The 27,751-nt window shown below is 36.3% G+C and overlaps 2 protein-coding genes across 8 annotated transcripts in view; both read left to right on the top strand.

Annotated features, from left to right (window-relative positions):
- The window catches only part of LOC129452976 (uncharacterized), a 206,022-nt gene that overhangs the window by 151,187 nt on the left and 27,084 nt on the right, over positions 1–27,751 (top strand). Inside the window, exon 1 of one of the 7 annotated variants that reach the window (XM_073865496.1) lies at positions 19,046–19,334. The exons of the other annotated variants lie outside the window; for them this stretch is intronic. Coding sequence (XP_073721597.1) covers positions 19,205–19,334 — 130 coding nt within the window. The 5' untranslated portion in view covers positions 19,046–19,204. Of the gene's footprint in view, positions 1–19,045; positions 19,335–27,751 lie in introns of those variants that run through there. 7 annotated transcript variants of the gene reach the window in all.
- LOC129452793 (uncharacterized) lies at positions 1,407–16,531 on the top strand. The gene is made up of 6 exons (XM_073865505.1): positions 1,407–1,984; positions 3,547–3,858; positions 4,866–5,186; positions 9,873–9,984; positions 14,015–14,139; positions 15,234–16,531. The coding sequence occupies exons 1-6, from the start codon at positions 1,939–1,941 to the stop codon at positions 15,293–15,295; spliced, it is 978 nt and encodes a 325-aa protein (XP_073721606.1). The 5' UTR covers positions 1,407–1,938; the 3' UTR covers positions 15,296–16,531.

Raw genomic sequence — 27,751 nt, 5'->3', positions numbered from 1 at the left:
TTACTGTACCATGCTGCTTATTTAAATTATTTTTGTTTTTATATTACTAGTGTGTTATTGTCTTTAATTTAACTTAGTCATTCTATTTATGTCCGCAACATGTCACCAAGACAAATTCCTTGTATGTGACAAAAACATACTTGGCAATAAAGCTGATTCTGATTCAATATTAAAGATATCAATGTTTTTTTACAGAATGTTGTTTACATTATGTAGAATGAGTTAATGTAGAAAACAGTAAATCACAGAAAGATGACTAGCTGAGTTTTCACTAAGTTCATGTTTAGGCCTAATGTTTATTGTTAAAATGTTTTAATATTTGCAGTCACTGATCATCAGTGAATTGAATAAGCTGTGGGGTAAAAGTTAAATAAACAAACAACTTAAATAAATGACAAGTTATTTTTGTTTCCATTTAACAGTAACTTGAATAGATATATATATATATATATAATAGAATATTTTTTAAATAACTCCAATACAACACTCAAATAAATGATTGATTAAAACGTTACATGTATCATTGCTAATATACCTTATCTTGTTGTTTAAAGATGATTGTTTAATACATCTTAACATTACCACATGTTAAGATAATACATTACACAATGCTAAAAATTTAAATGAGTATACAGTCCCTTACGAAAATTAACCATGGTTTTATTGTGGTAAAAGTGTAGTAACCATAGTTTTTGGTGTGATTATCAGCAAAACCATGGTTTTACTACACTAACCATTGTTTAACTATTGTTTTTGAAAACCATGGTTATCAAAACTATTGTTATTTTGTGGTTACCATGGTTTTACTACAGTACCATGTTTTTTTTGGTTTTAACTGTAGTAAAACCATAGTTAATTTTCGTAAGGGGTAACTTTAGCCTACTCATTCAATACGATCAGCTTTTATGGATAAATTATGTGAAAATAACTGCACTGAACACGCGAAAACATGGTTTTATTTTGCACGTGGGTATCCACGTAAACTTATTAACTAATCTAGGACAACAGCACGTTTATCGGCATTTGACGGCAAATGTGTTAATGTTTGTGTTCAAATACACAACCGAGCACTGGATTTGGATTTATATTCACTGCGCATGCGTGTTTGAACATCCACTACGTACTGGATTAATCCACCACGTCATCGCGCTGCAAGCTGCAGCGAGGACTTCTTGCGTCCGTTTGGTGAGACGCGCGCGCGATCCGCGGAGGCTTGCGTTGCGGACCAAAGCGCGAGTATAACCAGCCCTGCGCGCCGAGCGCCTTGCGGTTTTCTGCCGCCAGCCGCGCACGCGTTTTTGAAGGAGCGCTGAGAGCGGAGGAGCGCCTGACGTCATTCGCGTCTTCCATTGTCCAATCGAATGAGGGGAGAGGCGGGCCTTACGTTGTGGCGAGGTAAGTTTACAGTTGCTTTGAAGAACCGGACTCCACTCGCTCACTCTCTCCTGCGTGTTTGTGCTCCTCTTATCCTCAAACAAGGTCAGAGCAAGCGCCCTCTTTTTAAAGTTTCTGCTAATATGACAGTTAACAGCAAAAGAGCGCTCACGCTTCAATATTTGATTGACAAGACAGCTGACTCGGTGGTTGCTTAGCAATATGAAAAGCCGCGCTGCACTGCTCTTTTTTTAAAAAGGCAGTGCGTCGCGCCTTGCGTTTGCAAGCGTTTAAAGCGCTTTTGGTGTGACTGAGCCCTTAAAAGCTCCTTTTTCACTCCTCCCCTCACTGCAGCCGTCTGCTCTCGTCTGAATTTCAGGCAAGGCACGCTGCATCTCAAACAAGCCTATTATGAAGCGATTGCGAATTTGCGAGAGGGTTGATCCCCCGATGTTTAATTTGTGAATACGGTCTTGCAGCAGAATATGTTGGATTCGTGAATACACTTCAACATGATACATTACTGGTCGTCGTTTTTACCTTAAACACCCAAGTTAGCTGAACATGAAGACGACCATTTTACTCTTCATCATCTCTTTATTTATCAACGGTAAGTTCATTTATCAACATTTCTGCAACACTTTCACTTTTCATTTCGGTTTCGTGTGAAATTCAGTTTCCGTGAAAAACCCGTTCCAATGGGCTGGTGCATTGGATCATCAAGCGAATGAATTGGAAATTTGTTTATCAGCTCTTGTTTGATACATTATCTATAAGGTAATAAAGCCGAATGATCAGATGCCTGGTTTAACTTCGATTTACAGTTGTTCATTCTTCACATTATAGGCTAACGTGTGCATTTTGTAAAAACTCTGTTTCATGGCTATATCGTTTTTGCTATTTAGCCTACTGCCAAACGACACAGCTAGAGCACGAATCGAGCACATGTTGTATCTTGTCCATATTAGATGTCTTTTTATGCGTATTTGGCTGCATTATTGACATGCACAACAATAAACTCAAATGTAGCTAACTGCATGTTCCAATAAATATTTTATTTACAAGCCTCTTAACATCTAAACCCACACCGACTATTAATTTCTAAATGTTTGATGTTGATAAATTTCTTTTTGTTTCTGGCAATTTTCTTTTTGTATTGATAAGTTTCTTTTTGTTCACTGTTACTTTTGACTATATGATTTATAATGTGAGTGTTAGGATCAGGGTATTGCTGAAAGAGAGCTGAAAGTTCATCAAGCTCCCCTGAATAAGGTTGATGATTAACTAAGGTCATAATCTATGAGGTTAATGCATGAGTGAGGACTATACATGGCATTGCATTTATTCTACTTTATTGATCTGATTCAATAGGTTGTGTTAGTAAACTGATGTTAATACACAGATGAGGTTAATACATGATTTTGTTTTTCACTGTGTTCATAAAACACTTTGATATTAAGAAAAAAATCTTTTTGCAAATCTGAATTAGAAATGTCATTTTAAGTTAAGGCTCCATAAAGTCCAACTGGGGTTAAAAACTGGCAAGATGCAACACAAAACAACATTCGAGATCATTTTAAAATCTTTATTTGAACATGCAGTTAGCCACATTTGAGTTTTATTGCAGTGCATGTAAATAATGCAGCCAACAAGAAAACTATGTACAAGATACAACAAAGAACAATGAGGAGAAATGTGTGCTTGAATTCGTGCTCTAATTTGCTGTTTAATAACAAAACTGATGTTGTATAGCCATGAAAAATTGTACATAATGCGAAGAATGTAAACAATTTTACAAAAACAAAGCATTTGATCATTCTGCTTTATTACCTTATAACCTATAAATACCCATGTATGCCCCGCTCGTTGGAACAGTTTTACATGGAAAGTGAATTTCACACAACAAAAGTCTTTATATTTTGACTTTGGATTTGTGAACAGACTTTGGTATTTCTTAAAATATTTTTGCTATTGTTTTACCCCCCTGTTAATGTTCTCTTGGTTGTTTTTAAAAAGATCTCATGGCAGATTGACTTAAATACAGCAGATAACCTAACTTCATATTTCACGTAGACTACAGCAGAATTTACTAGTAAAGATATCAGTGATCTTAATTTAGTCTTAGAGTTATAGAGATGTGTTTTTATTTATTTTTATTTTTTTGGTCTACAGGTGTTGTTACACATGAGTCAGTGTCCGTGATGGAGGGAGATTCTGTGACTCTATACACTAATACTGTAATACATAAAGGTTATCTGATCGAGTGGAGGTTTGGAGATGATCATTATCTCATAGCTAGAGTCAACGGTGGTACCAATAGAGTTAAAATATATTCTGATCTTCTTAATGGGAGATTCAGAGACAGACTGCAGGTGAATGATCAGACTGGAGATCTCACTGTCACAAACATCAAAACTCAACACACTGGACTTTATCAACTGGAGATCATCAACATGGGGAATACAACAAAGACATTTAACATTAGTGAGTATTTCAAGCTTTACTTTAAGATTTGTTTTATGTACATTCAGCACTATAAATGAAATGTACAGTATGCAGTGTTAGATGTTTGTAAAGGTGATATTATTGTTTTGTGTGATGTTAAAACATTCTGTGGTAAAATGATCACATCAGTACAGTAAATGTAAGATAAATAAAAATTGTCCTGTAACGCGCATCTTTTTTGAAACAAACAAACAATAACCACATGATATTATTTTAGCTTTTATTACTGTCTGGTAATCTTTCTTTAGAAAAGACATTGTACAAAACCAAAAATCGGAAAATAATTTTTTATTTATATTTTAAATAAAATATCTAAAAATATCTTATATCCGGGTCTGTGTACTTTTTCGTTCATTCATTATTCTATTTCGGAATGAAAGATGAAATTTTAAAAAGGGTGCAGCTTGGTTTTTTGTTTTCGGTAAGAATCAGGGTAAATCCGATTCTTACCGAAATGTCGTCCATTTCTCTAATACTATTATTATGTCCCTCCATGTTACATAAACAAAGCATATAATTATTTTTCCATTATAATGAGGTAAGATACATTGCTTGTAAATGGTTTTAGATTCTATTATCATTATTTTAAACATAGTTTGTAATTCATTGCAATAGATTTGTAAACTATAGGCTTTGGCGCAGTAATGCTTGCTCTTAGGAGAGTTCTTATGCATGACAAAACTATTCAAATTGAAAATAATTATTTTAGAAATATTAAACGCTAAAAATTACCATTAAGCATTATGTACTTCCATTGATCAGACTGGCTGGGCAAGCTGTCAATCTCCACCTGTGGCTACACTCGTGGTCAGGACAAGAAGATATTAGTGTTTGACTACAAATCCTATGTGTATCTGTATCTTTGAATCTGGGTCGAGGGTTTAGATTCTGTTTAAATCTGTATTCAGTGCTGTCTGTTCAATTTTAATATTAAAGTCTCTTCATCTGTCTGTTCAAGAGTTTGACTCGTTATGTTTGTTCTTCAGATGTGTTTGGTGATAAAGTGAAGACAGAGATGAAGGGAGATTCATTCATTCTACACAACAATGTTATCAAGAAATCAGGAGATGGGAAGATGACGTTGAGGATTCAACACAACAACTCTACTGTAGCTGAAATAATCAGAAATGGAAAGGAGACAAATGATAAAGTTCATGATGGGAGATTCAGAGGCAGACTTCAGGTGGATGATCAGACTGGAGATCTCATCATCACAAACATCACAACTGAAGACTTTGGATCTTATGAAGTAGATATCACTGTCGGCAGACACATATATACTATACACAGATCATTCAGTGTCAAAGGTGAGTAGATCGCTTTTGATATAGTAAAGATCAGTATAAGAATCAATATTTCAAGTGAACTTAATTTTCTCTTTCTCTCTTTATGGTTAGGGATTTGTTGGTTTGGCATGCTCTTGACAGCACTTCTTCCCGGGTCTTTGCGTGTTTGTGTGGACACAGCATTTTTTTAACAAAGGAGTTAAAAAGTGACGCTCGTGTCATGCTTTTTCTAACCCCATTCCACTTTTATGAATTTATTTGAGCCGCCCATCTCGCACCACTGTATTTATTTTTACATCTATCTATTTTTATTTTATCTATTTTCCAATACCTGCACATAAACTTTCTCAATCACATCTACCTCTTGCACATGCTCAAACTCTTGATGCGTGCTCGCTCCCCAATATCTCTCTCCTATCTGAATCTTTAGCCTTATTCAGATGGGATTGGTTTTACATGGAGAGGTGAGGTAAAGCAATTTTTATCAGAGCTTCTCAGTGATTTTAGTCATGTCCAAATGATCCACGTCAGTAATCCATTACAGTCAATGTCAGTAAAGAATTTTGCGACTTTTACCTTCTGTAAAAGATCTGGAGAAATTTCTTCAGGTAATACTAATCCTGTGCAAATAAACCAGCTGTAAATTTACAGGTTAATAAATATTTCGTCATTCCCTGTATTTTTGCATATCTTTTTCAAATATGGAAGCATTTAAAACAGCATTCACTTGCGTTCTAGGCAGTGGAACAAGTCAATGGCAAACATCAAGCTTATCCTGCATACATGTCAAAAGTACTTATTAGAGGCACAGAGCTTCTGTTTGTATTGGTAAGTGCCTATTACCAACAGAATCAAGTCTTTGTTTATACCTAAATCTTTATTTATATTATATTATCTATTATTATTATATTATTATTATTATTATTATTATTATTATTATTATTATTATTATTATTATTTTATTTATTATTATTATTATTATTATTACTATTATATAATGTGTGAGTGTTGTATATAATTGATGTTATATATACAGTCAAACCAAAAAAGAATCAGACACCACATAATTTTTAATATATTTGGAGAGATGATATACAAAAAGAAAGCAATATAATGTAAACATGACTACAAGGGAGGTGGCAGCGCCGCGTAATCGAGTTAACCCTCCCCTTCTAAATGTTTTACTGAGATTTCTAATCCTGTGAGAGTTGGCCATCAATATTACAGACATCCTGTGGTAAAGTTGCATTACTTTATGACTACCTGCCCCTTAGATCCCATACCCACCCATCTGCTTCAGGACATTTCTCTTACGGTTATTCCTGCTCTCGCCTACATTATCAACTCTCTTTCAACTGGTACATTCCCCACAGCTTTTAAAGAGGCTTTGATAACCCTGCAGCTGAAGAAACCAACACTTAATCCTGCAATGTTAGAAAACTACAGACCCGTATCTCTCCTTCCCTTCATTGCCAAGACTCTCAAGCATGTGGTTTTTGACCAGTTCTCCTTCTTCTTTATACAAGATAACCTCTATGACAGCAACCAGTCTAGTTTCAAAAGTAGTCACTCCACAGAGATCCTACAGACCTATCTGCCGCTTTTGACACTGTCAATCACCACATCCTCCTGTCGAGCCTCAAGGCTATGGGTGTCTGGGACTGCGCTATTATGGTTCAAGTCTTACCTCTCAGGTAGTTTATATTGGGGTGGTTTCCCGGACAGGGATTAGACTAGTCCTAGACTAAAATAAATGTAAGAGCTTTCCAAACTGAAAACAGCTTGCACTGACATATCTTAAAATACATCAGTGCCCTTTGTTTTGCCTCAAAATGCATACAAGTAATGTTTTAAGTAAGGCATGTTTGTCAAAAAAATATTATATTTCATAATTGAAAAGGCCTAGTCCTTGCTTAAGCTAATCCCTGTCCAGGAAAACGCCCCTTAGACTATGCTGAAGAAGTGACAACTCCGAACCCCAATGTCTCAGTACGGGGGTACCTCAAGGCTCAGTACTTGGACCACTGCTCTTTTCTATATACATGACATCCCTGGCTTCCATCATTCAGAAACATGGCTTTTCCTACCACTGCAATGCAGATGACACACAACTCCACTTCCCGTTCCAGTCTGACAATCCCATGGTTTCTGCCATCTCAGCATGCCTGAGTGACATCTCACTCTGGATGAAGGATCCCCAGCTGAACCTTGCAAAGATGGAACTGCTTGTCATATCATTTGACCCTAAGATTAATCACAATCTTTCCATTCAACTATGTTCTTCAACCATTACACCTTTCAGTGCAGCCAGAATTTTGGGAGTGGTCATTGATTATTAGCTTAGTTGTTGCAAGCACCACCCCCTTTTGTAGATTTATCCTCTACATCATTAGGAAAATTAAACCTTTCCTATTTGTGAATGCTACACAAATACTAGTCCATGTTCGGTTTATGAATCGCACATATGCATTTTTGATAAATGATCATAAGATCAAATGTAGGATGGTTTCTACACATCCTTTTATAAATGAGGCCCCAGGCGTCCATTTATAAAACTGTGGGTAGGATACCTACTAAAGGTTTACTTGTGCCCCAAAAGCAAAAAATGGCGTATGACAAAAACATTTCCGATTTATAAAACCATGCGTACGTACGCACACCTGTAGGTAATGTTTCTTTTATAAATCATACATCACTGCATTTCATGTTTTTATGCTCTGTGAATTTAATTTACATTTACATTTATTTTTTTAGCTGATGCTTTTATCCAAAGCGACTTACAATTGCTATATATGTCAGTGGTCGTACGCCTCTAGAGCAACTAGTGTTTAAGTGTCTTGCTCAGGGACACAATGGTGTGTCACAGTGGATTCGAACGGTGGATTAATGACACGGCCCTTTCCATGTTTAATTGTCCAACCCAGTCTTGATGAGGGTTTAAGTCTGTTGCTAAAGCCATGTGAATCTTTCTTTTTTGGATTTTTTTTAAGTCAAGGTAAAAAAAATGTACAGAGCATGTGTTTATGTTTTTAATAAGAAGTTGTTTGCCGAAAGAGTTGATGGCGGTCTTTTTTTAAACTGAGTGATGATGTTAAACCTGAATGGAGGTCACTTTATAAGCCACCATTATCAAAGAGAACAGGTGACATCCAATACGAAAATCTCCATGGCGCAATTGCTGTGAATTTTTTATTTCTTTGTTGAACCCAGAAGTCAGTCCTGCCTGTCCTTTTTGTCAGCAGAGGGAGACTATATTTCATGCATTTGCACTTTGTTCTAGATTACAATTTTTATTCATGTACAAGCTTTGTTTGCCAGGTTTAATGAAAGGTTTTGTACTGAGACTTTTATTTTTGGTTTTAAGTATTGATGGGTTAATCGTTTTATGTGTCAATTGTTGCATTTCTTTAGCCTGACTACGTCAGACTTCGTACTTCCGCTAAATTTCATTACGCTTCTGTACTCAGTCTGAGATACCTCCCATTCAAACCGTTTTCCTCCGGTCTCAAAACGACCGTCCAATCAACGAACAGAGGGCGGGCTGAGAGCCGTGACGTAGACGCTAAACCGTGACATGGAGACACAGAAAGCTATTTGCTCTGTTGTGGAGAACCGGCACTTGCCAACTTAAACCCGAACAAGAAAAGTGTTTGTTAAACATTTGAATGGAGATTATGTTGTTGCACTACTCCCGACAAGTTTTTGGAAAAGTTTAATTTATCAACTTTACCGATCGTCAGCGAGAAACTGTGTGCAGCACAGCTTGACGTGCACAACGATCGAGAAATCATAGAAGGGAATTATATTGTTCACAGTTAATGGTGGAGGACGCGTGGGCAAGCATTCTTTGGTGACATTCCTGATTAACCAGAAAATAAGGTAGGAAGATTTAATTTGCATATGGTTATGGTTGTCTGGTGGAAGAGTTTGAGAGGAGAGAGGGGCGTTCCTCCCGTTAGACGTGAGTGGAAAGCCACCGTAAGGATAGTGTTCAACTAGCTCTGGCCCGATTTACTTTACATAATCTGCAAAAGTCGTTCATAGCCATGTTAACTCTGGTATTTTGCTCGATGGGTTTGTTTTCACATCATACGTGTATTTTACAGCAGAGATTCGATGCGGCTGATCCGGCGCATAAAGCACATCATATCCAAATGTTATGCGTGATTGGCTTACGTTTAGACCAATGATTGTAAACTTCAGACAAGCCCCTCCCACGAGAAGGAAAACGATTGTCAATTATGCCCAGCCAGACTCTGTCTTTGAAGCGAAGCAAAATAGCAGAGGATGGTATTACCAGGCTAGCATTTCTTAGTGGGACAAGCAAAAATGGCCTTTTACATCTCCAGGAAAAATAAAATAGAACAAAGGTTTGGGGATGATGTCAACGCATCTTTTGTGTCCTTGGTAAAGTCTAGAGTTTTGATATTTTTATAAAATCATGGAAGATCTTTCCACTTTTGAATCGATATGGTGTATTTATGGTGCTTTGTGTGCAGTACGTGAGGGTGATTTGCGTTTTTCTTATGACTTTGTTGGTGAATTCAGTGGTTGTGATCCAATTTTGTTGAATTTCTTTTTTCGTTTCGTTTTCTTTTCTTTATGTTTATTTGTGAAGAGTTTAAAAAATAATTTTTAATAAAGATTTTTTTTAAATTCTCTCTCTCTTTTTCTTTCTCTTTTTTCTCTCTCTCTTGCTTTCTCCAGAACTAGATTCTGGTTCAAGATCAAGAGCAATTGCAACAACAGTAATCATTGTTGTTGTTCTAGTTCTTTCTGTTGCTCTTGCTGTCATTTTATACAGACGTCGTTCTCATGGGTATGTAACATTTTCAGCTAATACATGATTAAGTCATTCATTCCCCGCCATTTTTAAAAACAGTTGCCTGCCGGAATGTTTAAAACATGTCCTTAATTTACACACTAACAAGCTGATTTGTGGAATCAGATGTTTTATACTATATGGAGACATCTAAAATGTTTTGGGGGGTGCGAGGACTGGAGTTGAGAACCACTGTATTAACACATAGGTGATTTTTGTAATGGTATTACAGTAATAGTGTATGGGAGACTACAAACGTGGCGTTAATTGTAACGCAGGTACTTTACGTATTTAATTTAACCAAATCCAACCTTATATTATTTTAATCACTGTCTTGTAACCTAAATTATACAACAGTTCTTTCTGGTTCTCGAATCTGATTGGCTAAGACCTGTGCGATATTGTGCTGATATCGGCACTGTAACCGCTTCACCTTTCGTATCATTCCGCCACCTAGTGAATGGAGGTCCTAAGCAGGCTCATCTCTGAATGGAAAAACACAGACGCCCTGTTTTGAATCACTCTCCGTGTGTGTGTCTTAGTTTACTAGCTCATAAATCAGTCTGTGAATCCCCAATCAGAAGTTATTCCGTCAAAGATCAGCGCTCTTGGATGTTACGTTACAGTTAATGGGAGAAATGTCTTGTCACATCGTGTGGATTATTAACACTTGGAAAGAGGAATATAAACACTCGTTTTTTTTCTGGAGCTATATTTCTTATCAGAACGCGAAAACACCGTGAAACTGCAGGTAAGCACCGCAGCTTTTAAATGTGGACATTGATCATTTACTTTATCGTGACCTGACTATTAAAACATGTTATGAGATATGGCCACTGGCATATTTATAAGCAGCATGCAAAAACATATCTCTGACACTTATAAAACACCGTTTTATAAAGTACTGACCAGAACAAAGTTTTATAATAATAATCGAGTGCTCGTATCACGTTAAGAATAAATGAGAAAGCAATAGTAACGTTATACAAGTAGTTTTATTAACTTTTACCTCGCGCCAAAACAATAACAACACAAAAGACACTAAATATGAATTAAAAAACAAGTAATAGTTTGATCATGACACCAAATACTGCTGATTTGATCTCATTTTGACGATCATAAACAAACAAGGCCAACATGAGAGCCAGGGTATCTCTGTCAGAAATGTAGCCCAGAGAGGGCGGTGGTCAGCGGGGCGAGTGAACACTGATGTCCGCTCATGCTTTGGTTCTCATTCGTACCGAATCTCACTAAGCAAACGTTCAAACAGGCGCTATCTTTACTAATCGACTGCAGATTTAAATATAATACATATACATTCTCGACTGAACTAATCTTAAAACTACACTTTGTGACCAAGAAACGGTAATATAAAGAAACAGCTTTTCCGTCCATTGAGTTGTTATGAGCTTCAAAGCAGCCGAAAGTTTTACCTGTCATTCTGGCCGCCCTCAAATCCGTGGCGGAAGAAGTAGTTCTCAAACAAAGAGGCTTTTAAAATAACTCCGTTGTTGTTTTCTAGTTTTCGTTTTTCAAACGTGTGCCGTCGAACTGTTGTATAAAAGCAATATCGCTCTCGGAGTCGTGTGATATAGCTCTATATCATCACGGCTGTGATTGCCTCCGGCACTCGGCCTGCGGCCTCGTGCCTCTGGCCTAATCACAGCCGTGATGATATAGAGCTATATCACACTCCTACTCGAGCGATATTGCTTAAACATAACACCACATGTCAGCAACTCCTCGTAACTGAAAGCTGGGATTGAAAACATTTTTACACAGTGGGGTTAATTGTCACCAGTGTTGGAGAAAGTTACTTTTAAAAAGTAATGCATTACAATATTATATATATACACCTTTAGTATAGACAAAATTTTATTGAATTATTTGTGTATAAACTAAATTTCAGAAGGTGTTACAACAAACCCTCTGTTTGGTACAATGAACCCCACCAGTGTTGTTTGCACTCCTGTCACTTTCAGTGTACTCGCATTCAAGCAAAATGTAAGTGTTCATTGTTCATGTTCATGCAAAGATGTGTGTGTTGATTGTGTAAAAAATTATTACACTGACTTAATTATTTTTTGAATGATAGAGCCAAAGCCAAAAAGCTTTATTTTTGTGCCCTGCTCTCTCCTACATGCGGAAACTATCACCCATATCACTTATTTAAAACATTGTTAAAACTACATCAAGACACTGGAAATACAAACACAGAAATCCAAATCTAATAGAAAAACCTTTCTCATAATTATACATGTGCACAGATACTGTCTTGTGCTTAAGTTCAAATTTAACATTGATCAGATCTAATTTTGTCATGGCATTTTACACTTGGGTTAATATTTATATCTCAGAAATGAGAACTGTCACGGTAGGATAAGTCTATCGTGACTTTCTGTGTTTTGTTTGTCTGTGTGACTGAAGCATGAGTGAGTGTGTGCGTGTCTGAATGCTGATTACCTGAGTTAGTGCAGGTGTGTGTGATTGCTTTGCTCCAGCTGGCAGTAGTTACCCAGCCAGCATATATATGCTGCGTCCGAAAACTCAAGGCAGTGACTCGTTGCCTTGCTGCCTCATGAGGAAATGACTTCGGAGGCATGAAGGTAGCTCAGAGAAAGACTTTCGGACACACTTCTAAGGCAGCGTGTTTGAAATTTAAACAGAGAGCGCCTTTGTGATAACTAATCACATATTTGAAAACTACAATACTAATTTCTCGCTAGAAATGCAATTAAAAGGTGTAAAAAGTGAAAATATACCTTTATTTACACTAAATTGGTGGTCCAGTCGCGTCCTTGGCCGCCATTTTATTTTTTCGAACTCGACCGGACTCGACCAATCACATTCTTAATGTACGTCCACGCATAGGTATCTCAGGAGACAGGAAGTAAACCAAACATTGAATTCGGACATGCCTTGATGCCTTGCTGCCTTGGAAAGCTGCCTCAGAAGGCAGCAATTTAGAGTTTTCGGACGCAGCCATACTCATCCAGTCTCTCCTCTCACTGCCAGATGATTGCACTCCGTGTCAGTTCATGCCGCTTTGTCTTTGTGTGTTCCAGTTGTCTTGTCTTCATGTGGATTTATGCCTATTTGTGTGTCCGGTTCATCTCCATCACAAGGAATTCACCCACGAGCACTAGGATCTGCCACCGTAGCCTTTGTCTGTCTCTGGACTGCCCATTATATCATCTGTTTCACATTCATTAATAAACTGTTAACCTTTCACCTGCATTTGCCTCCTATCTTTTTTTTTATCATTAGCATTTTATTAAATTTTTTTGATCATCACTGATACATTATAAACAACATTGTATTCCCTTCATGCTTTCCAGCATAACATGTATCCCGCAATGATGATACATTTTAAATAAACATAAATTATTACTATAAAGAAAAAAAAAAAGGAAAAAAAAATACATTCAACAAAAATATTTTCTAACATGCACCACGTTCTCATCTAGTAGCAATATATTGCACATATAATCCCCATTTTGCCAAATATTTGTCCGCCCCGGCATTAATATTAAAACAAATTTTTTCATATGAAGCCACTTTTGCCAATTCTATACTCCACTCCTGAAAGGAGGGCTCACCTGCGTTCTTCCAATTTCTCATTATTATTTGTTTTCCTACCATTATACTGGTTTGGATGAAGTCTGCAACTCCACAGTTAGCTGTCATTTGTGGATCGTTTAAAACATATAGCCTCGGGCAAAACTCCAACGTAGTCTGGGTAATGTTTTCAATACAGTCATGAATCTTTGACCAATAATTCTTAATCTTAGAACATTCCCAGAACATGTGAAAAAAAGTTCCTTCCGAGTTGCTACATTTCCAACAGTCTGGATTATCCCTCAGCTTCAACCTAAACAATCTAGTCGGGGTCCAATAAAACCGATTCAAAATCTTAAACTGAATTAGTCTCATTTTAATGTCCCTTGAGACCCTCTTAATATACCCTAATAATATTCTCTTAATATTATTTGCCTCCTATCTTTTATACCTGTCGTCACAAGAACAGAGTCAATGAGACAGTCCGGATGAACGAGAAACGTGGTGGTGGTGCTAATGATGATGGTGCTGGTGCTGATGATGGTGGTGGTGGTGGTGGTTCTGCTACTGATGATGATGGCGCTGCTGCTGCTGGTGATGATGTTTATTTATACTATTATACTTACACATTTCTTTATATTTTTCCCACTTAAAATGAAAGTTTTAATCAAATATTTTATAGTAACTTGATGAAATTATTGCTAGGGACAGTTAAGTGTTCCCTAAATATTGGCAGGGATATGTCCCTAGCATCCCTCCCCAAATCTATGCCCTTGATTGAAATACAACACAGATGTACACTGCAAAAAATGACTTTCTTACTTAGTATTTTTGTCTTGTTTTCAGTAGAAATATCTAAAAATTCAAAGTAAATAAGTCTAGTTTTAAGACAAATAATATACAATTTAAGTGAAATTGTCCTTGAAACAAGGAAAATTATCTGCCAATGGGGTGAGAAAAAAAATTGTGAAAAGATTCCTTTTTTCTTAAACACTTAATTCAAGTAAAATTTTCTTACTCCATTGGCAGATATTTTTGCTTGTTTTAAGCACAAATTCACTTAAATTTTATATTTTTTGTCTAAAAACTAGTATTATTTTCTTAGGTCATTTTCCTCGTCAAGAAAATACATTTTGATTTAAGAACTTTTAGATATCTCCCGTAAACAAGACAAAAATACTAAGTTAGAAAGTCATTTTTTGCAGTGTATATCCATACTCTCAAATCATCTCTCAAACACACACTAACATCCTTCAGTAACGCCAATACTGAACATCTGATATTTTATTAAAGTCATTTAACCATTAGATGAATTCTCACTGTTAGAAGATTCATATAATTCATCATCTAGATGTTATAGTTGTGTTTATTGTGTTATGGGCTATATGACTATTAGATGCTGTCTAAACTCTTTTGTTGTTGTAGTTCAGTGTTTATACTACTTCATTTATAAATGACTAACAGCTTTTAGTTTTTGAAACATCATTAAACCATTTACTACTTGATCATTTCAGTGACATTATTACAGGAGACATTGATAACTTTTGATTGAAAAAACATAACAGCATTAGAATCCAACAAGATGCTCCAAAACACCAGAATTATTGACTGAGATCATCCTTCATTTAAAGATGTTTATAACTGCTGCTGCTTCCTCTTTAAACAACTTTCATCTCTGTTTCTTACAGCTTCCAGAAGAGAAGATCCAGAGGAGAAGAGAGGAGGAGATAGAGATGTTGAGTTTGCCTAAAAGCAGTCAGTAGCAAAACTACAGAATCATCAGCATTTGTAACGCATTAATTTCGGTAAATTACCATGAATTTACCAAAATGACTTTTTTGTTCACACAAGCAGTGACGTTTTGTCTTTTTACTATTAAGACATCATTCCCACATCAGTGCCAAAATAGCGGTAAACTCTGTGAGAAAGTAGAAGTTACCTTGTAAACAATATTGCGTTATGTAACAGTGCCGGGATAAACCTGTCATCTGAGGTCCGTTTCAGAAAGGAGGTTAAGTGAAAGTATGTTAAGCCTGAATAAGAGAAACTCTGGGTTTTTCATTTGAGAATGGGAGGTATGTTTAACCTGAGACAGTGTGGTAAGTCAAGCCTGTTTCAGAAGGAAAAGTAACTTATACTCCGAGTCTGATTTTAGGGTAACTTACTCTGTGAACCTAACCTTGTCAAGAGCAGGTTTTATCTCCTCCACATTTTTAAATGTCTGTCATTTGTTCATTTAGTACAATCATTCATTCAATTATTACTTACACTGTAAAACAGTGTTTTAGCTGTCTTTAAGTTATAATCAAATTGCCAGTGCAAGTCATTTTAACTTACTACTTTATATGCAACGACATGCATCAGAACCAGCATTAACTTTTTCAACAATGTCAGCTACAGTTCCTCGTCTGTTGGATCAGACCACACATGCCAGCATATTCTCCTCACATGCATCACTGAGCCTTGTCCGCACATGACCCTTTTACCGGTTCACGGCTTTTCCTTTTGTCCATGGGATTGCATCTGCATGCAAATAAATATAAGGTTCAAAAACGTATCATAAGTTTGCAGACATCCTCTGAAGCTTAGTGTCATGAATGAGCTAACATGACAGAACATAATCTGAGAGTCTGAAAACTCATAATCTGAAACTGAAAAAAGTAGATTAACGAAGTAGATAATAAGTAGATTAACTTTGTTTAAATCATAGCTCAAGGGTATCATAAATGATACTGGGCTACCGTGCCATGTAAAATGTGTGGTATGTAATGTAAACAACGTTTGATTCGCAGTGAGACAGCGACCTATCGGTGTGAAGCTGCATTCCCAGCAATAAATGTTGTAAAAACTCATAACGAACATGAATGTACTTTAAATGCAAAATATACTTTTGTACAATTTGAAATTACTTGATTTGTGATTTACATAAAGTTATTCCCATGCTTAACAATTTTGGTAATAACCAGTTGTTCTGCATCTTTGAAAATTATGAAAATTCAGATGTGGATCTTTGATTGTAAACTTTGAGAACCCCTTTCATAGAAGGTATGTAACTTTATTAAGTGCCAAAATTATACAACCCTAAGATTTGCCTTCAAAATTTAATGGTCAATTATTACCTTATTTGAAAGGGTCATGAATAACAATGTTGAGCTCTGCTCTGATTGGCTGTTTCTCAGAGCAGCTCCTTCAGTAGCTCTGTGTGTGTGTAAACAGAACTTATGTTTAAGTCTGTAGCAGATGAAGATGCCAATTTTGAGGAATAATCAATTGTTTGTAGATTGTAAATGGATGTTTCTGAGTGGTAAGTTCCCAGCTAGAAATAAAAAGTTCTAAGAACGTTCCCTGAAAGTTCCCAATGTTCCCAGAAACATTCTGCCAACGTTAAAAGCGGCCAGTTTTTTTTAAGTTCTAGGAACGTTTCTGTTGTCTGAACGTTAAAGTAATGTTACATTTTACCATTTTTAAACGTTATGACAATGTAATGTTTTAATGTTCACACAATTAAACGTTTAAAAATGGTAAAATGTAACATTACTCTAACGTTCAGACAACAGAAATGTTCCTAGAACTTAAAAAAAACTGGCCGCTTTTAACGTTGGCAGAATGTTTTTGAGAACATTCGGGAACTTTCAGGGAACGTTCTTAGAACTTTTTATTTCTAGCTGGGTTTGTGTTTGTGCAAAACTTAACTGTAATGTCAATAGTAGAACTTCAGCCTAAACGCTAGCATATAGCATTAACTAGCGCATAGTGCTAACTCAGCAGTCACAACTTAGCATTGTAACAACATTGTTATTAATTTAATGTTGGGGTGTATGTCTCGACTGTAACGGCACAGTCTGTTATGTTGGGATTGGTCTGTTTTCCAGCAGTCTTTTGCATGCACGAGGTTAAAAATTAGGAAACAAACGCGTTTGAGGCTCACAATATGTCATTAGCTTGTATAGAACTCTTATTGGGGTTCGTACAGGAAAAGTTATGTAATTTAACTTTCCAGGTCTGATAAAGTGCTAAAAAAATGAACCCAGAAAGTTTTGGAAAAGTCATGAAATTTGGCTTAGAGCACCTTTAAAACATCTGTTCTGTAAAAAACTTAACACATCTGTGAATGATTTTAATTAAACATTTACATTGTTTCTTTTCCTACACTGCTACTGTAGTTGTGTGTGTGCGCGTGTGTGTGCGTGCGCTGCCATAATTTTCAAAACCTCTATATTTCCAATAAACATCCAAACTTGCATTTGCTTCCTCTCATCATTCATGACATTATGTCAGTAAGCAGTCTTTTAAATGATTTTGCAACTGCCAACTGTAAAAACGTATGTAGTTATTTTGCAGGCAAATAAACATTTATTTGGTGTTCACAATGGTCTTGATTTACAATAAAGCACATGATAAAAATAACCCAGCAAGAATAACCCAAACCCAGAATATTAATCCCATAAATGGTTAAAATGACTACACGTTGGGTTTTTTCAAAATGTGTTACCCAACGTGCTGGGTTACTTTAACCCAGCATTCTGTCCAATATTTACCCAGCGCTGGTTTGTCAATTGGGTTGTTTTTAACCCAACCATTTTTAGAGTGTGGCACTAATGCACAAACAAGATTGATGCTAACCGCCATAAAAAAAAAAAAGAAGATGAGTACTGTCTATGGTACTGCCAGATAACATGTCGGTACAGAATTAGTAGCAATTTTGTGGGCCCTTGAGTGGTTGGAATGACAAAGATCTGGGAGAAATGTTTTATGTTCAAATCCCACTGCAGCTTTAATGACAATTACGAGCAGGAAAAGTGAGGATTTAGTCATTGAAGTTCTGATAGCACTAAATCGGGTGATAAAAAGGGGAAATACAGTGGGATTTATGTGGATTCCTGCACATCTGGGAATTCAGGGGAATGAAGAAGCTGATGAAATGGCAAAAAAGCTACATGTAAGAGTGAAGTTAATTTGAAAGTAATGGAAGAGTTGATTGTTAAACTATTATACAGGAAAAAATAAAGCAATTATGGCAGGAAAAAAATGGGAAAAAGGAAATAAAGGCCGACATTATTTTTCAATACAACCCACATTAATGCACACATCATACACAAGATTAGAGAGACGAGATCGTGTGGTAATCACTAAATTGAGACTGGGACATTGTGCACTGAATTGTGGGCTGGCAAGGGTAGGCAAACATCCTGACGGTAGATGTGAGTGTGGAAAATTAGAGACTGTGAAATATGAATGGAGTTTGAAATTCTTTGTGATGCAAGAATTTGCATGTTTTTTGAGCTGATGGATTCCAGAATATCACCTTTATCTTTAAAAACGTTTATTGGAAATAAGGATTATGTAACAACAAAGGCTTTAATAAATGTTTTACTCCACACTGGTCTTTGAGGATAAACTATGAGGCAAAGTTCTTCAGATGAACTGTGGAGGGCAGTAATACACCATTGAAGTGTCTAAACTGTCGGAAATTACACAATAAAAAGAAGAAAGTTAACATTGGGTGGGACCGCTGGGTGGGACAACATTTTTAGAGTGTTTTATTTCGAGGGAATAAAGATTTGTTTTATTCACATGACATCGGTTAAAACAAACACCGTCATTTCGCAATGATCGATATTTTGAACAATCTCGCATTTTGCGCAACTGCGTGAATGGAATGCAAATCAGCCTGGCTTTCAGTAATCAGACACTGAAATACTTAAATAACTTTTTCGTTTTGAACTCAAACACCCACAGCAACATGAAGACGATCACGTTACTCTTCATCATCTCTTTATTAATTTACGGTAAGTTCATTTATCAATATTTCTGCAACACTTCCTTTTTCTACAAACTGAAAGTGCGCACGATGTTTATATAAACTCATTTATAGACCGTTTAATCGGACTCACGTGCGCTGACGCGATACACGTCTGTGCCCGGTTGCATGAAAGTCCTTAAGCTAAGAAATCCCTTAAATATAAGGTTAAGGGTGCCCTTAATAAAAAATGGGTTGCAAGAAAAACCCTTAAGTGAACCTTAAGGTTGTCAATAAGTATTTACCCTTAAATGCTAAAGTATTACCTTAAGTTCTGCTATGCGTTGCTACAAAGTCCTTAAGTCCCATTTTCCCTTAAAAATTTAAGGGACTATAACAGGTCCATTAACGTCACACGCGATGGCTGATTTTATGGTTATTTAAGAAAACGAAGTACCAGCGCGCATTTCTAACATTCGAAATAATCCCTAGAGAAAAGTGATGCGCATTTATTAGGAGAATAGCGGTTTGATCGTCCGTCAATCTAAACAGTTTCCAGTTTGAATTACTTTCAGGTTTTATACATGCGTCACTTTACAGTCTAGTATTTGACTGCGGTCAAGCCAGCCGCCACTCCGAAAAAGACGGTCAAACTAGCCCCCCGTTTTTTTTCTGTGTGCACATAAATTAGACATTACGGTAAACGCACGAGAGGAATGATTTCAAAATAAAAGTTTCTCACTTAATCTGTTGATATTTCTGTTGCATTATGTGTCTGTTTAAAGTCATTGCTAGGGTATTATGGGTGGTTGCTAGGCTGTTTCTCTTGCATTCTGTGTGGTTGCTAGGGTTCTATAAGTGGTTGCTAGGCTGTTTCTGTTGCATTCTGTTTGGTTGCTAGGCTGTTTCTGTTGCATTATGTGTCTGTTTTAAGTCATTGCTAGGGTATTATGGGTGGTTGCTAGGCGGTTTCTCTTGCATTCTGTGTGGTTGCTAGGCTGTTGCTAGGGTTCTTTAAGTTGTTGCTAGGGTATTATGGGTGGTTGCTAGGCGGTTTCTCTTGCATTCTGTGTTGTTGCTAGGCTGTTGCTAGGGTTCTTTAAGTCGTTGCTAAGGTATTATGGGTGGTTGCTAGGCGGTTTATGATGCATTCTGTGTGGTTGCTAGGCTGTTTCTTTTGCATACTGTTTGGTTGCTAGGCTGTTTCTGTTGCATTATGTGTCTGTTTTAAGTCATTGCTATGGTATTATGGGTGGTTGCTAGGCGGTTTCTCTTGCATTCTGTGTGGTTGCTAGGCTGTTGCTAGGGTTCTTTAAGTTGTTGCTAGGGTATTGTGGGTGGTTGCTAGGCGGTTTCTCTTGCATTCTGTGTGGTTGCTAGGCTGTTGCTAGGGTTCTTTAAGTCATTGCTAAGGTATTATGGGTGGTTGCTAGGCGGTTTATGATGCATTCTGTGTGGTTGCTAGGCTGTTTCTTTTGCATACTGTTGCTAGGCTGTTTCTGTTGCACACTGCAAGTCGTTGCAAGGGTATTATGGGTGGTTTCTAGGCTGTTTTCTTTGCTTCCTGTGTGTGTTTTAAGTCGTTGCTAGGGTATTATGGGTGGTTGCTAGGTTGTTTCATTTGCATTCTGTGTGGTTGCTAGGCTGTTACTAGGGTTTTATGCGTGGTTGCTATGTTGTTTTTGTTGCATTCTGGTTGCTTCCTAGGCTATTGCTAGGGCTTTTTAAGTGGTTGCTAGGGTATAGATTTGGTTTTCTATGTAATTGCTAGACAGTTGCTAGGGTATATGGGTGGTTGCTAGTCTGTTTCTGTTGCATTCTGTGTCTGTTTAAGTCGTTGCTAGGGTATTATTGGTGGCTGCTAGGCTGTTTCTTTTGCATTCTATGTCTGTTAAAAATCATTGCTAGGGTATTATGGGTGGTTGCTAGGCTACTTCTGTTGCATTATGTGTCTGTTTAAGTCGTTGCTAGGGTATTATGGGTGGTTGCTATGATGTTTCTGTTGCATTCTGTGTCTGTTTTAAATCATTGCTAGGGTATTGTGGGTGGTTGCTAGGCTATTTCTATTGCATTTTAAGTCGTTGCTAGGGTATTGTGGGTGGTTGCTAGGCTGTTTCTATTGCATTCTGTGTCTGTTTAAAGTCATTGCTAGGGTATTATGGGTGGTTGCTAGGCTGTTCCTGTAGCATTCTGTGTGGTTGCTAGGCTGTTTCTATTGCATTCTGTGTCTGTTTAAGTCGTGGCTAGGGTATTGTGGGTGCTTGCTAGGCTGTTTCTATTACATTCTGTGTCAGTTTAAAGTCATTGCTAGGGTATTATGGGTGGTTGCTAGGGTATTATGGGTGGTTGCTAGGCTGTTTCTATTGCATTCTGTGTCTGTTTTAAATCATAGCTAGGGATTTATGGGTGGTTGCTAGGGTATTATGGGTGGTTGCTAGGCTGTTTCTGTTGCATTCTGTGTCTGTTTTAAATCATTGCTAAGGTATTGTCATTGTTTGCTAGGCTATTTCTATTGCATTGTGTGGTTGCTAGGCTGTTACTATGTTTTTTTTAAATGGTAGCTAGGTTATAGCTTTGGTTTTCTCTGTGATTGCTAGACTGTTGCTAGGCTATATGGGTGGTTGCTAGGCTGTTGTTCTGGCGTTCTTTGTGGTTGCTAGGGAAGTATGGCGGTTGCTAGGCTGTTGCTCTGAGGTTCTGTGTGGTTGCTAGGTTGTTGTTGTGGAATTCTGGTCGGTTGCTATGCTATTGCTCTTGTTTTCTGGGTGATTGCTAGACTGTTGATGGGGTTTTATTGGTTATTGCTAGGCTGTTGTTGAGATATTATGGTGGATTACTATGAAGTTGCTAGCATATTAAGGGGGTTGTTAGGCTGTTGTAAAATACAGCTTTCCAAAATAACCTAAATACATATTTATAAGATCAAATACATGTTTATTTCTATAAGATCAAATACATGTGCAAAGGAAACTACCTGTTTGCGCAGAATAATTTCACCTCAGAATGACAGTATACCACCTCAATGTGTCACTCACACTATATCAGCCCAATCTGATATGGAGTTTGTAAAATGCAGCTCTCCAAAATAACCTAAATACATGTTTATTTCTATAAGATCAAATAGGTGCTTAAAGGAAACTACCTGTTTGCACAGAATGATTTTACCTCAGAATGACAGTATACCACCTCAAGGTGTCACTCACACAATATCAAGTCAATCTGATATGGAGATTGGAAAATATAGCTCTCCAAAATATCATAAATAGTTGATTGTTTCTATAAGATAAAATAGTTTTTTTTAAGATCAAATAGATGTTTAAAGAAAACTACCTGTTTGCACAGAATGATTTTACCTCAGAGTGACAGTATACCACCTCAATGTGTCACTCAAACCATATCAGGCCAATCTGATATGGAGTTTGTAAAATACAGCTCTCCAAAATATCATAAATATTTGATTGTTTCTATAAAATCAAATACATGTTTAAAGGAAACTGCCTGTTTGCACAAAGTAATTTCACTTCAGAGTGACAGTATACCATCTGAGGGTGTCACTTACATCATATCAGGCCAATCTGATATGGAGTTTGTAAAATATAGCTCTCCAAAATAACCTAAATACACGTTTATTTCTATAAAATCAAATAGATGTTTAAAGGAAACTACCTGTTTGCACAGAATAATTTCACCTCAGATTGACAATGTACCACCTCAAGGTGTCACTCACACAATATCAAGTCAATCTGATATGGAGTTTGTAAAATACAGCCCTCCAAAATATCATAAATACTTGATTGTTTCTATAAGATCAAATAGGTGCTTAAAGGAAACTACCTGTTTTCACGGAATGATTTTACCTCAGAGTGACAGTATACCATCTCAGGGTGTCACTCACACCGTATCAGGCCAATCTGATATAGAGTTTGTAAAATACAGCTCTCCAAAATAACCTAATTACATGTTATTTTATAAGATCAAATACATGTTTAAAGGAAATTACCTGTTTGCACAGAATAATTTCACCTCAGATTGACAGTATACCACCTCAATGTGTCACTCAAACCATATCAGGCCAATCTGATATGGAGTTTGTAAAATACAGCTCTCCAAAATATCATAAATACTTGATTGTTTCTATAAGATCAAATAGGTGCTTAAAGGAAACTACCTGTTTGCACAGAATGATTTTACCCCAGAGTGACAGTATATCATCTCAGGGTGTCACTCACACCGTATCAGGCCAATCTGATATGGAGTTTGTAAAATATAGCTCTCCAAAATAGCATGAATACTCAATTATTTCTATAAAATCCAATAGATGTTTAAAGGAAACTACCTGTTTGCACAGAATGATTTTACCTCAAAGTGACAATATACCACCTCAATGTGTCACTCACACAATATCAAGTCAATCTGATATGGAGTTTGTAAAATACAGCTCTCCAAAATAACCTAAATACATGTTATTTCTATAAGATCAAATACATGTTTAAAGGAAACTACCTGTTTGCACAGAATATTTTCACCTCAGATTGACAGTATACCACCTCAAGGTGTCACTCACACAATATCAAGTCAATCTGATATGGAGTTTGTAAAATACAGCTCTCCAAAATAGCATGAAAACTCAATTATTTCTCTAAAATCAAATAGATGTTTAAAGGAAACTACCTGTTTGCACAGAATGATTTTACCACAGAGTGACAGTATACCACCTCAATGTGTCACTCAAATCATATCAGGCCAATCTGATATGGAGTTTGTAAAATACAGCTCTCCAAAATATCATAAATACATCACTGTCTCTATATGATCAAATAGGTGCTTAAAGGAAACTACCTGTTTGCACAGAATGATTTTACCTCAGAGTGACAGTATACCATCTCAGGGTGTCACTCACACCGTATCAGGCCAATCTGATATGGAGTTTGTTAAATACAGCTCTCCAAAATATCATAAATACTTGATTGTTTCTATAAGATCAAATAGGTGCTTAAAGGAAACTACCTGTTTGCACAGAATGATTTTACGTCAGAGTGACAGTATACCATCTCAGGGTGTCACTCACACCGTATCAGGCCAATCTGATATGGAGTTTGTAAAATACAGCTCTCCAAAATAACCTAAATACATGTTATTTTATAAGATCAAATACATGTTTAAAGGAAACTACCTGTTTGCACAGAATAATTTCACCTCAGATTGACAGTATACCACCTCAATGTGTCACTCAAACCATATCAGACCAATCTGATATGGAGTTTGTAAAATACAGCTCTCCAAAATAGCATGAAAACTCAATTATTTCTCTAAAATCAAATAGATGTTTAAAGGAAACTACCTGTTTGCACAGAATGATTTTACCACAGAGTGACAGTATACCACCTCAATGTGTCACTCAAATCATATCAGGCCAATCTGATATGGAGTTTGTAAAATACAGCTCTCCAAAATATCATAAATACCTCACTGTCTCTATATGATCAAATAGGTGCTTAAAGGAAACTACCTGTTTGCACAGAATGATTTTACCTCAGAGTGACAGTATACCATCTCAGGGTGTCACTCACACCGTATCAGGCCAATCTGATATGGAGTTTGTTAAATACAGCTCTCCAAAATATCATAAATACTTGATTGTTTCTATAAGATCAAATAGGTGCTTAAAGGAAACTACCTGTTTGCACAGAATGATTTTACGTCAGAGTGACAGTATACCATCTCAGGGTGTCACTCACACCGTATCAGGCCAATCTGATATGGAGTTTGTAAAATACAGCTCTCCAAAATAACCTAAATACATGTTATTTTATAAGATCAAATACATGTTTAAAGGAAACTACCTGTTTGCACAGAATAATTTCACCTCAGATTGACAGTATACCACCTCAATGTGTCACTCAAACCATATCAGACCAATCTGATATGGAGTTTGTAAAATACAGCTCTCCAAAATATCATAAATACATGATTGTTTCTATGAGATCAAATAGGTGCTTAAAGGAAACTACCTGTTTGCACAGAATGATTTTACCTCAGATTGACAGTATACCACCTCAATGTGTCACTCAAACCATATCAGGCCAATCTGATATGGAGTTTGTAAAATACAGCTCTCCAAAATATCATAAATACATCACTGTCTCTATATGATCAAATAGGTGCTTAAAGGAAACTACCTGTTTGCACAGAATGATTTTACCTCAGAGTGACAGTATACCATCTCAGGGTGTCACTCACACCATATCAGGCCAATCTGATATAGAGTTTGTAAAATACAGCTCTCCAAAATAACCTAATTACGTGTTATTTTATAAGATCAAATACATGTTTAAAGGAAACTACCTGTTTGCACAGAATAATTTCACCTCAGATTGACAGTATACCACCTCAATGTGTCACTCAAACCATATCAGGCCAATCTGATATGGAGTTTGTAAAATACAGCTCTCCAAAATATCATAAATACTTGATTGTTTCTATAAGATCAAATAGATGCTTAAGAGAAACTACCTGTTTGCATAGAATAATGTAACTTCATATGGACAGTATCCCATCTCAGGATATCACTCACAACATATCAGGACAATCAGATATGGAATTTGTCAAATACAGCTCTTCAAAAGAATTTAAATACACATTTTATTTTACAAACTCTGTATCAGATTGACTTTATATTGTGTGACACCTTGAGGTAGTATACTGTCAATCTGAGGTGAAATTATTCTGTGCAAACAGGTAGTTTCCTTTAAAAATCTATTTGATCTTATAGAAATAAACATGTATTTAGGTTATTTTGGAGAGCTGTATTTTACAAACTCCATATCAGATTGGCCTGATTTTGTGTGAGTGACACCTTCAGATGATATCCTGTCACTCTGAAGTTAAATTATTTTGTGCAAACAGGTAGTTTCCTTTAACCATCTATTTGATTTTATAGAAATAATTGAGTATTTATGCTATTTTGGAGAGCTATATTTTACAAACTCCATATCACATTGGCCTGATACGGTGTGAGTGACACATTGAGGTGGTATACTGTCACTCTGAGGTAAAATCATTCTGTGCAAACAGGTAGTTTCCTTTAAACATCTATTTGATTTTACAGAAATAAACGTGTATTTAGGTTATTTTGGAGAGCTATATTTTACAAACTCCATATCAGATTGGCCTGATATGGTGTATGTGACACCCTCAGATGGTATACTGTCACTCTGAGGTAAAATCATTCTGTGCAAACAGGTAGTTTCCTTTAAGAACCTATGTGATCTTATAGAAATAAACATGCATTTAGTTTATTTTGGAGAGCTGTATTTTACAAACTCTGTATCAGATTGGCCTGATACGGTGTGAGTGACACCTTGAGGTGGTATACTGTCAATCTGAGGTAAAATCATTCTGTGCAAACACGTAGTTTCCTTTAAACATCTATTTGATTTTATAGAAATAAACGTGTATTTAGGTTATTTTGGAGAGCTATATTTTACAAACTCCATATCAGATTGGCCTGATATGGTGTGATTGACACCTTGAGGTGGTATACTGTCACACTTAAGTGAAATTTTTTTGTGCAAACAGGTAGTTTCCTTTAAACATCTATTTGATCTTAAAAAAAACTATTTGATTTTATAGAAACAATCAAGTATTTATATTTTGGAGAGCTGTATTTTACAAACTCCATATCAGATTGACTTGATATTGTGTGAGTGACACCTTGAGGTGGTATACTGTCACTCTTAGGTAAAATCATTCTGTGCAAACAGGTAGTTTCCTATAAGCACCTATTTGATCTTATAGAAATAAACATGTATTTAGGTTATTTTGGAGAGCTGTAATTTACAAACTCCATATCAGATTGGCCTGATATGTTGTGAGTGACACCTTGAGGTGGGATACTGTCACTGTGAGGTAAAATCATTCTGTGCAAACAGGTAGTTTCCTTTAAACATCTATTTTATCTTTAAAAAACTATTTGATTTTATAGAAACAATCAAGTATTTATGATATTTTGGAGAGCTGTATTTTACCAACTTGATATCAGATTTACTTGATATTGTGTGAGTGACACCTTGAGGTGGTATACTGTCACTCTTAGGTAAAATCATTCTGTGCAAACAGGTAGTTTCCTTTTAACATCTATTTGATCTTATAAAAATAAACATGTATTTAGGTTATTTTGGAGAGCTGTAATTTACAAACTCCATATCAGATTGACCTGATATGTTGTGAGTGACACCTTGAGGTGGGATACTGTCACTCTGAGGTAAAATCATTCTGTGCAAACAGGTAGTTTCCTTTAAACATCTATTTGATCTTAAAAAAAACTATTTGATCTTATAGAAACATTCAAGTATTTATGATATTTTGGAGGGCTGTATTTTACAAACTTCATATCAGATTGACTTGATATTGTGTGAGTGACAAATTGAGGTGGTATACTGTCACTCTGAGGTAAAATCATTCTGT

This window comes from Misgurnus anguillicaudatus, unplaced genomic scaffold (genome assembly GCF_027580225.2).
Source record: "Misgurnus anguillicaudatus unplaced genomic scaffold, ASM2758022v2 HiC_scaffold_31, whole genome shotgun sequence".
Lineage (NCBI taxonomy): Eukaryota > Metazoa > Chordata > Actinopteri > Cypriniformes > Cobitidae > Misgurnus > Misgurnus anguillicaudatus.
This window is presented reverse-complemented; position numbering and strand designations above follow the sequence as displayed.

Excerpts from the sequence above, each read along its gene's own strand:
- LOC129452793 (XM_073865505.1), top strand. The coding sequence starts at position 1,939 with ATGAAGACGACCATTTTACTCTTCATCATCTCTTTATTTATCAACG. Across the intron at positions 3,859-4,865 it reads AACAAAGACATTTAACATTA|ATGTGTTTGGTGATAAAGTG; the intron begins GTGAGTATTTCA and ends TTTGTTCTTCAG. Across the intron at positions 5,187-9,872 it reads CAGATCATTCAGTGTCAAAG|AACTAGATTCTGGTTCAAGA; the intron begins GTGAGTAGATCG and ends TGCTTTCTCCAG.